The 14,742-nt window shown below is 39.4% G+C and overlaps 1 protein-coding gene across 2 annotated transcripts in view; it reads right to left on the reverse strand.

Moving 5' to 3' along the window:
• iqch (IQ motif containing H) overlaps positions 1-14,742 on the reverse strand; it is a 157,377-nt gene that overhangs the window by 123,907 nt on the left and 18,728 nt on the right. For both annotated transcript variants that reach the window (XM_080214117.1, XM_080214118.1), the window contains 2 exons: positions 11,477-11,597; positions 1,932-2,048 (listed from right to left, as the gene is read on the reverse strand). In XM_080214117.1, coding sequence (XP_080070243.1) covers positions 1,932-2,048; positions 11,477-11,597 — 238 coding nt within the window. The remainder of the gene's footprint in view (positions 1-1,931; positions 2,049-11,476; positions 11,598-14,742) is intronic.

Raw genomic sequence — 14,742 nt, forward strand, 5'->3', positions numbered from 1 at the left:
ATCTAATTTTACTGATATGCTCATGTGGAACAAAAACACTGGCATAGACTTGTTTAGCCAAAAGGTATTTTACTGTGCTATAAAATACAATCTAATTCTATGGGCTGAGGAAAAATTATTGATACGATACAAGGTAAGCTCCCTGCTCTTCGGATCTTTATCTTCCACAAAAAAGGCACACTGGACTGTGGTATCTTTTCAAAGGTTCAAAGATCCCTAGCTTAACACTGAAGAACAGGAACCTTGGATGAATTTCCTTTGCCCAAAATGGGTTACTGATGCCAAGTGTGTCACCAGAATGGGGATTGGTTAACTTACTATAGACTTGAGAATGCGTCTTATCTTTTATTATATTTTTAATAGGGGTAAAAATTGCTGACTAGACCATGATTCACGATTGGATGTGGCAGGACTGAAGAGCTTAGATCTCATCTGTTAGTTGTGAAATTGCTTAGCTCTGTATATTGTTTGCTGCTTATGCTGTGCGGCACTCAAGTAGTCCAGTGTTGTAATTTCAACAGATTGACATCTCATTTTTAGGTATGCCTAGAGCTGCCCCTAGCATTCCCTCCTGCACTCTTCACTGAACCAGGGTTCATCCCCTGACTTGACGGTAGTGGTGGAATGGGGGAATATGCTGGGTCATGAGGTTACAGATCAAGGTTGTATGGAACTCTGCTGCTGCTGATGGCTCACAATGCCTAATGGGTACCCTGCTTTGAGTTGCTAGATCTGTTGAAATCTATCCCAGTTAGCATAATAAAAGGGAATTACTGAAGATGCTGGAATCTGAAACCAAAACAGAAAATGCTGGAAAATCTCAGCAGGTCTGACAGTATCTTTGGGGAGAGAACAGAGCTAATGCTTCAAGTCTGGATGACTCTTCATTATTTAGCTTCCCAGTTGCAGCTCAGTAATAAAAGATGGTAGAAGTCCAGTTTCTTCACAGACTCACTTCATTCTCTTTTACAACTCCACAAACACACACCCAACACCCACTGGCACCTTTATATATCTTGGTGAGCACAATTAAACAATTAACATACAAATTAGGTCTAAAGTGAAAGGTTGCAGTTAACCCATCCCTAACAATCATCAGAGCATAATGGTAATTTTATTTATTTATTGGTGTCACAAGTAGGCTTACATTAACACTGCAATGAAGTTGCTGTGAAAATCCGCTAGTCACCACATTCCGGTGCCTGTTCAAGTACAGAGGTACTCAGATGCACCTAACCAGCATGTCTTTCGGACTGTGGGGGGAAACCAGAACACCTGGAGGAAACCCACGTAAACATGGGAAGAACGTGCAGACTCCACACAGACAATGACCCAAGCCAGGTATCAAACCCGGGTCCCTGATGCTGTGATACAGCAGCATTAACCACTATGCCACTGTGTCGCCACAGTGAGATTCTCACTGTGAAAACTGGACTTAGTCTCCACATGGACCATGTGGTGATCAATCCTACCAATACTGTCATGGGCAGATGCATTTGCAACAGGTAGGTTGGTAGGAATGGTTAAGTAGATTTTTCCCTCCAGTTGGTTCCCTCACAACCTGATGAGAGTCAGTCTAGCAGCTATGTCCTTTAGGACTCGGCCAGCTCAGTCCACTTGGTAGTGGTGCTGCCAAGCCACTCTGGGTGATGGTTATTATCATGACAAGGGGATCAGCCCACTAATACAAACTAATAAAAATAGTGTTTTGTACCAGCTATGGGCTGATGTCCATTACAGTAATTCGAACACACTTTCCTCTGAAGACTATTACACCTCTTACAGAAGGTCAAATTTCGACCCACCGCTCAATCTTCTTGCAAGTCAAAAGAAAATAATTCAAGCTTGAAAAGCAATTGGCATGCTCAAATTATTGTTAGACCTCCTATCATTATCAAATTCATAACATTAAAAGGAATTACTGTACTTACTTCAGGCATGTCATTCTTAATAACAGGAAGCTGAATCCCATAGTTCTTATGTAAAAATAATCTGTTCTTTGGATTGGTGGGATCATGCAAAACCTTCATATCCATGGCATGCTTGTGCTGTTAAGAAGAAAGAATTAGTTCATTTATTCAACCACATTTATGCAAGAAGTGTTATTTGCTTCTAAATAATTCAACAATAGTTAGATATAAAAGATTAGATATGAATACATTTGATATCTTTGTTTCTCTGGGAAAACTTTTGCTTCGATTTCTGTCCTATTCCATTTACTTTTCTATTTAAGTGAGGCAAACTGACATAAATCACGGACACGAAAAGGCCAGCTGGTTCATTAAATCTCTCCCGTATTGACGTAGTGGAAGTTATGCACACCTTGACTCCTATTTGTCACCTCCATTAAACAATCTCCATAGGGAATCAAAACAAATTTATAAATCCTGAATTATATAAGGTAAGAATCTCAGTGAACTTCCTCTATAAATCCCGAAGGTGATCAAACAAGTTTGAGGAGAGTATGGCGACTTAGCAGCACATTCGGCAATATCCCCCTGACCTTCTACAGATAGTGAAATCAGCCATAGTTTGCAGCTTGTGCAAACCCCTTTCAAGCAGTTACAGTGAAGTGGCACGCACTGCACATCCCAGCAACACTAGTTAGACCTCAGCTGGAATGTTGTGTACTATTCTGGCTGCCGCACTGTGGGAAAGATTTGATTTATTATTGTCACACAGTGAAAAGTATTGTTTTTTGCACAGTGTATAGATACAGTTCAAAGAGAAAGAAACGAGAAAGTGCAGAATGTAGTGTTACAGTCATAGCTCGAGTGTAGAGGAAGATCAACTTAATGCAAGGTCGGTCCATTCAAAAGTCTGACAGCAGCAGGGAAGAAGTTGTTGTTGAGTGGCTGGTACATGACCTCAGACTTTTGTATCTTTTTCCCGATTGAAGAAGGTGGAAGAGAGAATGTCTGGGGTACGTTAATTATGTTGGCTGCTTTGCTGAGGCAGTGGGAAGTGTAGACAGAGTCAGTGAATGGGAGGCTAGATAGCGTGATTCCTTGTGGTTTTGGGCAGAACAGGAGCCATAACAAGCTGTGACGCAACCAGAAAGAATGCTTTGTGAACGCATTGGAGGGACTGCAGAAGTGGTATACAAAATGGTTCCAGGGATGAGAAAATTTGAGTTATCAGGATAGATTGGACAGGTTGGGACTGTTCTCCTTGAAGAGAAGAAGGGTAAAAGGTGATTTGATAGAGACGCTCAAAATCATGAGAGGGCTGGACAGAGTAAATAGAAGGAAAATTTTCTCACTTGTGAAAGATTTAAGAACAAGAGGCCACAAATGTAAAATGATTTGCACAACATTGTTATCCCACACAATGAGTAGCTGGGGTCTGGAATGTGCTGCCTGGAAGTACAGTGGAGGCAGGTTTAAATCGAGGCATTCAAGAGGGCATTCTATTATTTGAATAGAAACAACATGCAGGGGTATGATGAAAGGGTAGGGGATTAGCACCAGATCATAATGTTCATTTGGAGAGCTAATGCAGATATGATGGGCCAAATGGCCCACCTCTGCGAATCTTTTTTTAAACACAGAAGACTCTCTGTGTAAAGAAATATCTCCTGACATCTAACTTAGTTCTATACTTATTTAACTTGTATACATGTGTCTGGTCCTAACTTTTCTAATCCACATAGAAATATAGGGACAGGAGTCAGCCATTTGGTCTCTCATTTGGATCATAATTCATCTGTATCACAACGCAGTCTGTCTGCCATGATTCTCTATTCCTTAATACCTACACATAGCAAAGGTTTATCAATCACTGTTCCGAAATTTGCTGCTGATCTACTCTACAACCTAACCACATGGACCAGATCTAATCTTTTCAATATTTTAAAAAATCTTTGAAGTCTACACTTTTCTGCCATGAAATCTCCCAGCTTCTTTAGCTTTTTCCACATTACTACAGTGACTAGACTTCAAAAATACTCCATTTGCTGTAAAACATATTGAGACATCCTGAGATTATGCAAGGCATGTCGCAGCTTCAAGTCGACAGCTTCAAGTTTTTAAGTGTCCAGATCCCCAACAACCCGTCCTGGTCCCCCTATGCTGACACGAGAGTTAAGAAAGCCCACCAACGCCTCTACTTTCTCACAAGACTAAAGAAATTTGGCACGTCAGCCAAGATTCTTACCAATTTTTACAGATACACCATAGAAAGCATACTTTCTGATTGTATCACAGCTTGGTATGGCTCCTGCTCTGCCCAAGACCGCAAGGATCTACAAAAGGTCGTGAATATAGCCCAATCCATCACACAAACCAGTCTCCCATCCATTGACTCCGTCCGCACTTCCCACTGCCTCGGCAAAGCAGCCAGCATAGTTAAGGACCCCACACAGCCCAGACATTCTCTTTTCCACCTTCTTCCTTCGGGAAAAAGATACAAAAGTCTGAGGTCATGTACCAGCTGACTCAAGAACAGCTTCTTCCCTGCTGCTGTCAAATTTTTGAATGGACTTACCTTGCATTAAGTTGATCTTTCTCTACACCCTATCTATGACTGTAACACTACATTCTGCACTCTCTCGTTTCCTTTTTTATGAACGGTATGTTTGTCTGTACAGTGCGCAAGAAACCATACTTTTCACTGTATGTTAATACATGTGACAATAATAAATCAAATCAAAGCTTGTGGTAACAAACTTCTCCCCAATATTTCTTGTTCAATTACCTGGCAACACAGTCTAATACTCCATTTACTTTTGCAATAGCTTTGCAGGTCAGGATCCTTCAAGTCTGATACATACTTAAATCATTCACCTCACGCACCAACCTTAGGTTTGCAGCCCTCAAGATGTATACATGGTTGGCATTAGTCCTATCCCTGGAAGTACACTGCATTAACTAACATCTGCCAGTTGCCATCCCAATTCCCCCTTTCGTTTAGGTCTGCTGTAACCTATTTTTATCATCTACATTTCTAACACCGATACGCATTTTTACATCAACTAAAGTTTTACAGACAGTGCATGCAATGTCGTCACGCAGCTCATTGATAACGAAAGTAAACAGCAGCAGCTCAAATGCCAGTCCCTGTGGGACTCCACTCATAACTGCTCCTCAGACAGAACTACTGCTATTAATAACAACCTTTTAACTACCAGAATGTAACCAATTTCTAATCAACTCCAAATCTGCCTGCTAATTCAACAGGATTCTATTTTATGAAGCTGTCTATTGTGTGGTACTTTGTTGAAAATCAATGTCAAATTAAGTTATATACGTCTATTAATTTCCTCAAAAAAATTCAACGAGTGGTGACACGCGGACACATTTTCCAGAAGCCATGTTGAGTCTCGAGTAACCTCTTCACTATTAAGGCGGTCAGACCGTGTATATCTAATGATCCCTCCCAGCAACCTGCCTACAATGGAGGTCAAGCTAATGGGCCTGCAATTCTCTGGTTCCGACTTTTGCCCCCTTTGAATACTGGCACCACATGGGTCATCTTCCAGTCCATGAAAACAATTCCAGGCACTAGTGAGCTGTTAAATATTTAATAAAGTGGCTTGCTGAGCTCAGTTTTCACTTCTCTGAGCACCCGAGTGAATGCTGTCAGTACCAGCAGCCCAAATTATTTCAAGATCCCTTATTCCAGCCAGAGCTATATCCACATTCACCTTGACACTCTAAACTTAGTGCCAGTTATACAAAACATTATTAGAAAATAAGCATTATCTTCTGTGGTGAAGGCAGAAGCAAATAGTTATTTAAAAGTATGACTTGCATTTATGCAATAATTTTTCAACCTTTGTGTACTTAAATCGCTTTACATGCAATTAAGCACTCTTCTTATGGTACATTCACTGTTGCAATGTAGGGAAGATAGCAGCTAATTTGTGCATAGAAAACTCCCATGAACAACAATGGAGTAAATAACCATTTATCTGTTTCAGATAAATGTTTGCCAGGACAGCAGAAGAGCTCTCCTGTTCTTCAAAAAGTGCAGTGGAATCTTTTACATTCATCTGAAAGGGCAAGCAGGGTCAATGGTTTAACATTTCATTCAAAAAAATGGCACCTCCAACAATGCAGCACTCCCTCAGTAATATACTAGTGTGTCAGCCTGAATTATGTGCTCACATCTCACTATATCTTGAGAATCCACTTGAAACTGCTCTGCAAAATTCTTCAGTGGCCTATTCAGTTCCAACTTGACTCCCAACACAGCTAAACAAAATATCTTGTTATTGTTACCACAACTTGCTACTTCCACCTATCCCAAACATTCTTTTAGTTGCTCCGATACAAGCTCTTACTGTCTTTTGGCTGGCATAAATATGATGTGATATAATGACATCTGTTGCGCACCAGCCAGGTTGCCCTGTCCATGGACGGAGGTGTCTTTGTTCCATTCCTTGCTTATAGGGCAGGCAGGTAATCTGTTGTGCTTAAACTAGTCAAGAGAGGTGCACAAGACTAGTCAAGAATGATCACAAAATAATTGTAGTTACTCGGCTCATTTTAGATCATGTATCCCAAAAGCTTCCTATTGAAGCATCCAGTTGATTTTTAAATGATTCCAGAAATTTTACCTTATTTTTCTGTCAGTAGTCCATTCCATGTAATAATCCTTGTTGTGTCTGAAGAACTTTCTCAAGTCAGTCCAAATTTTGTATTTTACTAACTTGACATTGTGGTCCTTCTTGTACTCTTGCAATTTAATGAAAATTTTCTTTCAGGTTTACCTTTCCTTACTGTTTATTATTTTATGATTAGTGATCTATAAGATCACTGTCAGCCACCTCCCCATCAAGGTTCAAAAACCCAAATTTCTCCAGGTTTTCTTTATACATAAAGCCTTCAACATGTTTGATTTGTCTTGCAGCTCTTCAAAGCACAACGTCCAATACTCAATTTTCCTCAATTTGTCATCAGACATTCTCAGGTGAGGAAATGAGTTCCCTCAGCATGATGTTGCCTGAACTCAAGGTAAAGCCATAAAATGCAAATAGGGTAACCTGGCTTGCATGTCAGGCCTAAGAAGTGATTATTTGACTGTCTATATTTATGTCAGACAGCTATGTGGAAAAGAACAATAGTAATATCTGCAATTTTTGTGGGGAATAGTTATAGGGGAAACTAATAATGCTATGCAGCTTAAGAAAGGAGAAAAATCAAAGTAACTCATTCGGGATAGCCAGTCATGTAGTACGTTGGCACAAAATTAAAGAGACATCAGCTCATTCACATATTTTAGTCCCCCATTCATTATTGATTGAAGAACCTCAACAATCACAACCTAAACATCCTAGAATTCTCTTGTTAAAAAACCTCTTCATTATGTTATCTCTGTCTCCAACATGAAAAGCCTTCTTGAAACCCACTTTCTTTAACTTTCTGTCTATTTCTACTTGGTGTCCCCCTTCCAAAGCTCCTCGAGATGTTCATTGCTCGAAAGGCAATGTTTGTAAATGTGAGTTGCTGTTATTTTGAACTAATCCAGGCAGATGCTGGATGTATCTAGCAGAGGCTAAGAGGGAAGGGTTTTTATTTTGGTGTATTTTCACACTTTTTTTCTTTGGGGAATAAGACAAGGTTCTCATCACATTGTTGTCATGCAGTTCCTTGTAACTGGCTAAGGGCAGCTTTGGCAGAAGTCTGCAAATAGGGCATATGCTGTACATGCTCTGGGGAGGAGGTGCATGCACTGAGGTCAGCAAAGGGGTGAATTTGAAGATAAAGAGGAAGGAAGATATGTACCAGCAAACAGAAATGATCTCCGTCTATACATCTATAAACATAAACACTTTCAAATAACCCCAGAATAAACATAGAATTACAGTCCTTCTTTGCTAATGCACTAATCTATCACACCCAACCTTCCTTTGGTGAATATATAAGGAGTCAAATTGTGCCATGCATGACTGCACAGACCTGTATTTACAGTACAATAAGGTAGCATGATTACATTTTCACTCCAATCTTGTTTCAGATGTGTGTTATGAAATAAACTAATAGCTTGGAGGCAAAAATATGACTTGTTTTCTATTGCTGCCAAATGATGTAATTTCGTGCTGGTAAAACAACCTAAAGCCTTTTAGAGTCTGTGAACACTAACATATGCTAATAAGCTATAAATGACTGGTTCAGAAGGGAAATTCAATTTTTCTTATTGCATTTTCAAGTACGTAAGTAGCTAAAACTGTGCAGTAATATGTAGATGTGTAGGTTTGATGTTTAATACAATTGGACAAAATCAGTCACTTTAATATAGATTCTACTCATCCGAGTTTTCAGAAATATCTTTTAACAGCTTTTTTTCACTTGTAGAAATGAGCAATTAATGTTATTGTTGGTCTTCATACAGCACAGATATATATATAATGATGCTGCAGCTAAAATTAATGCAAATCATTTCTAGTCTGCACAGATGGAATGACTTTGACCCTGCTGCAAAGCAATATGGTTTGCTAAGTTTACCTTTCTCCCTAATTTTCTCTGCTCTCCAAAAGATATGGACTCACGCTGAAATTTACTAGCAACCCTTCAGTACCTTACCAAGTTGTCATTTCTCATATGATGTTTATACCAAGACATTGACAGGATACTTGAATGTGAACCATTATACAAGAGCTCAATTCTACCCATCATATGTCCAGCTGTCAGCCAGGTTGAGATCAGCACAAGCCAGAGACTGAAGCTGAATCTATCCTGTTGTGCATGTTTCACTGGGCACATGGATCAGGAAAGGGGAATATTAAAGTTCCTGCACTGCCCATTGACCCTGTTTGGAAAGCACAGCTTTGCTGACATCAGGTTCAATCTCATCACACACTTGAAGAAAAGTGAGATATTGTAGGGCATCAAGTGGCTCTGAACTTGTTGTCCAGCATAGGTTGGCACTTTCAAGAAGTGAAGGAAGATTTATTTTAAGTTTCTTTCTTGGAATGTGGGCATACTGATAAGGCCAGAATTTATTAGTCATCCATAGTTGTCTTCAAGAAGCAAAACACTCAGCTTCTGACCTACTTCAGTAGTCACGGCATTTGAGTATCTGGTCCAGTTAAGATTTTGATCACTGATGACTAATCCCATGTTGCTAATGTGAGGCTCTGTTGTTTATGCAACTGAGTGTTATGGGGAAGTGACAGACACTCTCTTGTTAGAGATGGTCATCGCCTGGCACTTGTTAATAATATCTTAATTATACTATTTATATTGTTAAAATACAAAGGTACTATTTAATTAAGTATTTTAATTGCATACAAATAGAGGGCAAGTGCCCTGCGAGGGGCTGTCACCCCTGTAATTTGTGTTTAATTTATTGATTAAAGGGGGACACAGGTGGGGGAGTTCAGGTGTGAGGCAGAACAAAGTTAATTCACTTGCTTAGTAAGGAAAAGTTGTGTTTTTGGTTTTTGATTTCACCAACCAACTGGATTCTGGTAACACCTGTGTGGAATGAATGTTACTTGTCACACCTTGGAATGATGTGTGTGGTTTTGTGAGGAAGGATTTTAGCTGCAGCATCCTTTTCTGAGGAAGGATGTTCTTGCTCTCGAGGGAATGCAGTGAAGGTTTACCAGGATGATTCCGGAGATGGCAGGATTGGTGTATGAAGAGAGATTGACTAGTTAGGATTGTTTTCACTGGAATTCAGACGAATGAAGGGGGACTGTCATAGAGACTTATAAAATTCTAACAGGACCAGACAGGGTAGATGCAGGGAGGATGTTCTTGACAGTGGAGGAGTCCAGAATCAGAAGCCACAGTCAGAGGATTTGGGGTAGACCACTTAGGACAGAGATGAGAAGATATTTCTTCACCCAACGAGTGGTGAGACTGTGGAATTCATTACCACAGAAAGTAGTTGATGCCCAAAATATTGAATGTATTCAAGAGACAGCTAGATATAGCACTTGGGGTGAATGGGATCAAAGGTTATTGGGAGGAGGCAGGATTAGACTATTGAGTTAATTGTGATGAATGGCAGAACAGGTTTGAAGGGCCAAATGGCTTCCTCCTTATCCTATCTCCCATGTATCTATGTCGCCTATTGGACCAAGCCTGGATGTTATTCAGATCCTGCCGCATGTGGGAACAGATTGCTTCATTATTTGAGGAATTGCAAATGGTGTTCAATATTGTGAAATTATCATTGAAATAAACCCACTTCTGCCCTTATGAAGAATGGGAAGGTCATTAATGAAACAGCTGAAGATAGCTGGGCCCAGCAGAGTGCCCTGCAGAATCCCTGCAGCAATGTCCTAGGGCTGAGATATTAACCTCGAACATCTGCAACCTATGTGCTAGGTATGCATTCAGTACCTGAGCTGTCTTCTCTCTGATCCACACTGACTTCAAATTTACCAGGAATCCATGGTTCCATTCTTAGTAAAATACTGCCTTGATTCCAAAGGCAGTGATACTCATCTTAAAATCAGGAATTCACCTTGGCCAAGGCTGTAATAATGACTGAAGCCAAATGGTCCAAATGGAACCAAATTGAGAATGAGTGAGCAGCTTAATGATGAATGAAACGTTATTCAAAATTATTTACTTTGAAAAATAACCTTGTCGAGATAAATTTGAGAGGCTATAGCAGATAGACCTTTTTAGAAATAGGTAGAAATCATAAGGCCAGTCTTCGAAGGAGAGCAACTTAACCCAATCACATTCTCACCATAGTAAAATCATGGATGCTTTGCTCCTACCAGCAAAAGTTTATTTATTTGTGTCACAAGTAGGCTTACATTAACACTGCAATGAAGTTACTATGAAAATCTCCTAGTCGCCACACTCTGGCGCTGTTTGGGTACACAGAGGGAGAATTTAGCATAGCCAATCCACCTAACAAGCACATTTTTTTTGGACTATGGAAAGGAACCCACGGAGACACGGGGAGAACATGCAAATTCCACACGGACAGTGGCTCAAGCCGGGAATCAAGTCTGGGTCCCTGGTGCTGTGAGGCAGCAGTGCTAACCACTGTGCCACCATGCCACCTAAACCATGTTCAAAGAGAGTATGGGTCAGAGGATCAATGCTGTAGTGTTCCAACCTATGCTCCCTTTCCAAAGCCTCACTGTCATCCATGAGGCGAGGTGGCTGAAATTGAACATCATATTCTAACTGAACCCTAACCAAAGTGTCATGCAAGGACAAAATAGTATGCTGTATCTTACTGTGCATTGTCCTATAAATACACCCTAGAACCCTATTTTCTCTAGTTATTGATGCAGAGCACTGATTGAGAAACTCTTTGGATCTACTGACTAGAACACCGCTATCGCTGGCTTTCCCCATCAGCTATAGTGTATTACGCTGAAGAGTGCATACATCTTCAGTCTTCAAGCACATCTAATTGAATAATAATCTGTAACTGGCCAAATGACTCTTAACTTGGCACTATTCTTGGAGGATCAAAAACTTGTAGCCATTTTTAATGTATTCAATATATAATATATATAAAATCAAACCAGTAAGTACCTAATAGATAATGAACTTACCTGTGTTCCAGGTGAGATATGTTGAGGTGCATTCCATAACTGCATACCGTGGTGCTTTTTACTCAAAGATGGGTAAACTTCAGGCCTCTTGATCAATTTATTGAAAGCCACTGGAACTGGACTAAATTTAAAAAAATAAAAGCTTCAAATCATTATAGTTTTCTAGTAGCAACGAATGGTTTCTAGTATGAAGTACTTCTTTATATATACACATCAGAATAATTATGGTGTACAATCAAATTCTGGGGTTGCAGGCATCACCGGACTTTTGAAGCTGCACTTTCATCTTTGGATTCTGTCCTTTTGTCCAGGTTACAGTTTTGAACCTCTGAAACTTTCCTCAACTATAAGTCTCTTGATTTTCTTTTTTCAATTCTTTTCCTTCCTCTCTTGAGGGAACTGGCTTGAGTTCATTGTCAGATACTAACAATCATTCACACAAGTGACCATTCTACCCATGTGGGTCATGTATACTAATTACATGAAGCAGGCTTTAAACTAAATAGTAGGGTGAAGGGTTCAGTTGCATGGAAATTTAAAAACTTAAAATGTAAGGAGAAGATGGGAGTACCGGTTAACGATGAGGCTAATTGTTAGCAGGTAACGAAAGGAAAGGGCAGAGCATGTGAATGTGTATTAAACGAGGGAATTGTGCAAGAGTAGGGAAGATGAATAATAGAATTGTAATGAACTTAATGAAGCCCATTAGGCTGGCCTCTTGGAATATGAACTCCTTGTCAGGGGTAAAGACTGCCTGCCCAATCAGGGAGTCTCACTCTATATAGATAAGTGTCAGGGCAACTGACACTCAGGATTCTGACTTCGTAACTGAAGCACTCTGAGGAGTGGAATTGAGCTTGTAAATAAAGGGAATCTGATGAAGAACACCGATTTCTGAAGAGTTCTTTCAAGAGCAAGCATAAAGGCTTTATATCTGAATGTGTGCAGCAGTCAGAATGAAATTAATGAGTTAACAGCACAAATAGAGACAAAGGGGTAAGGTTTGGTAGCTATTATTAAGACATGGTCACAAGAAGACCAGGTCTGAGATTTGAATATCCAAAGGTACTCAATGTTTCAGAAGGTTAGACAGAAAGGAAAAGGAGGTAGTATACCTTTGTCAGTAAAAGAAGGGATCAGTGCAGTAGTGAAAAATGGTATTTGCACTGGCAATGAAGACACGGGCTAGGACTTTACCACCCAGCCTGCCACGGAATCAGAGGAGGCAAGGGGCAGACAATAGAAAGGCCCGTTGACCTTGTGCAAGATTTTACAGTTTTGGGATGAGCGAGGCCATACAACTCTGCCCATTGAATTAGTCTGAGTAGAAATAAAAAATAGCAAGTGAAAGAAGTCCCAGGTAGGAGTAATCTATAGGCCCCCTAATAGTGGTTGCACAGTAGAATACAGTATAAACCCAGAAATACTGGAGGCTTATAAGCAAGGTATGACAATAATCATGGGTGATTTTAATATGCACATGGACTGGATTAATCAAAATGGCAAGCAAGGGTTGCCTCATCGGGGAGTTCATAAAGTATACTAGAGATTGTTTCTTGGAACAATATTTTGTTGAACCAAAAAGGGAGCAGGTTATTTTGGATTTAATATTGAATAATGAAATGGAATTAATTAATGATCTTGTAATAAAGGATTCTGTAGTGAAAAGTGATCATTACATGATTTAATTTCAAATTCAGTTTGAGGGCAATAAACATGAGTGCCACAATGATGTTCTAGTGTTAAACCAAGGTAATTACATAGGTATGAAGACAGATTTCGTCCTAGTGGACCAGGCAGAAAGACTAAAAGGTTGGACAGTTGATGTAGAGTGGCAGACACTTGAGATATTCAATTCCTCCCAACTAAAATATATTCCTGAGAGGAAGATGGATTGTAGGAGTGGAGAAAAGCATTTGTACCTAAGCAAAGAGGTTAAAGATAATGTAAAGGCAAAAACTAAAGCATATGTATTGCAAAGGTTGGTGTCAGGTTGGGAGATTGGGAAACTTTAAAGACCAACTAAAAAGAGCAAAGGTAAATTATGAAAGAAATCTAGTGCAAAATATAAAAAGGTAGCAAAAGATTCTAAAAGTATAAAAAAATGAACAGAGTAGCTAAAGTTAATATTGGTCCCTTAGAGAACAAGACTGGGAAGTTAATAAGGAAAACAGAAATGGCACCGACAGTAAATCAATATTTTCCTTCTGTTTTCATGTGGAGTACGCTAGAAGCGTCCCAATAGTAACAAGAGACATTCTGTGATTACTATAGTTCAGTACAAAAACTGGTTTCCAATCTTCCCTTCCGGATGCTCTCCCTATTTAGAATCAGCCAACTCTTGCATACAGGCTACAATGAGCACCACCTGCTCCCATCTCATTCCAAAGCTTGTCCTTGTTTACGCTTAAAGACATTTCTAACATTGTGACCTTGAGATCAGTCAACATTCTCTAAATATGTATTTCCTCTACAGTAACTCAGAGACATTTTGCTATATTTATTTAATTATAATCTCACCTCCTCAGCATCATTATATTTCAAGACAATATTCACATTAACTGCCCACAATAGTTTCAAGCAATGAAATAAAAAATAAAATATTGCAGATGCTGGAAATCTGAAATAAAAACAAGCAAATGCTAGAAATACTCATCAAGTTGACCAATATCTGTGGAAAGAGGAACGTAGAATTAAAGTTTTGGGTCAATGACTCCTCATCGGAATACAAGTTCGCTGGACAATTAATATCTTACTTGTGGAAGAATTTGAGTCCAGAGGGAGAAATGAATTCTTCATTCAAAGTACTCTCCCATTTTATAAAGAAAAATAGTCGTTCAGTTCTCAAGTCAGTCCCATATCTTGGCTCGTTAGTTCCAATTATGTCTCTCCTGGATGCTCTCATTTTATGCTGCCATAAAGCAGTTTATCAGGTAGGGAGAGTAAACCTTGTATGTCTCCCCATAGGTTATGTTAGGTTAAAATTTTATCTACTAATACAAAAGCAAAATACTGCACAAGCTGGAAATCTGAAAATAAAAACCTGTTACCTTTCTGTCCCTTTCCAGTTCTGATGAAAGGTTATTGAGCAATTAACACTGTTTCTCTGCACAGATGCTGCCTGACCTGCAGAGCATTTCCAGAATTTTAACTGTTCATTTTTTTCATAATAAAATACAAGAGGTATTTTCAATAAGGAATAACTGCCATTAAATTACTAAATAATGACAAGAAGTTGGGTTGGGATTAACTGTGTGACCAGTATT

Source organism: Carcharhinus amblyrhynchos, chromosome 28, assembly GCF_965287045.1.
Source record: "Carcharhinus amblyrhynchos chromosome 28, sCarAmb.v2.hapA, whole genome shotgun sequence".
NCBI lineage: Eukaryota > Metazoa > Chordata > Chondrichthyes > Carcharhiniformes > Carcharhinidae > Carcharhinus > Carcharhinus amblyrhynchos.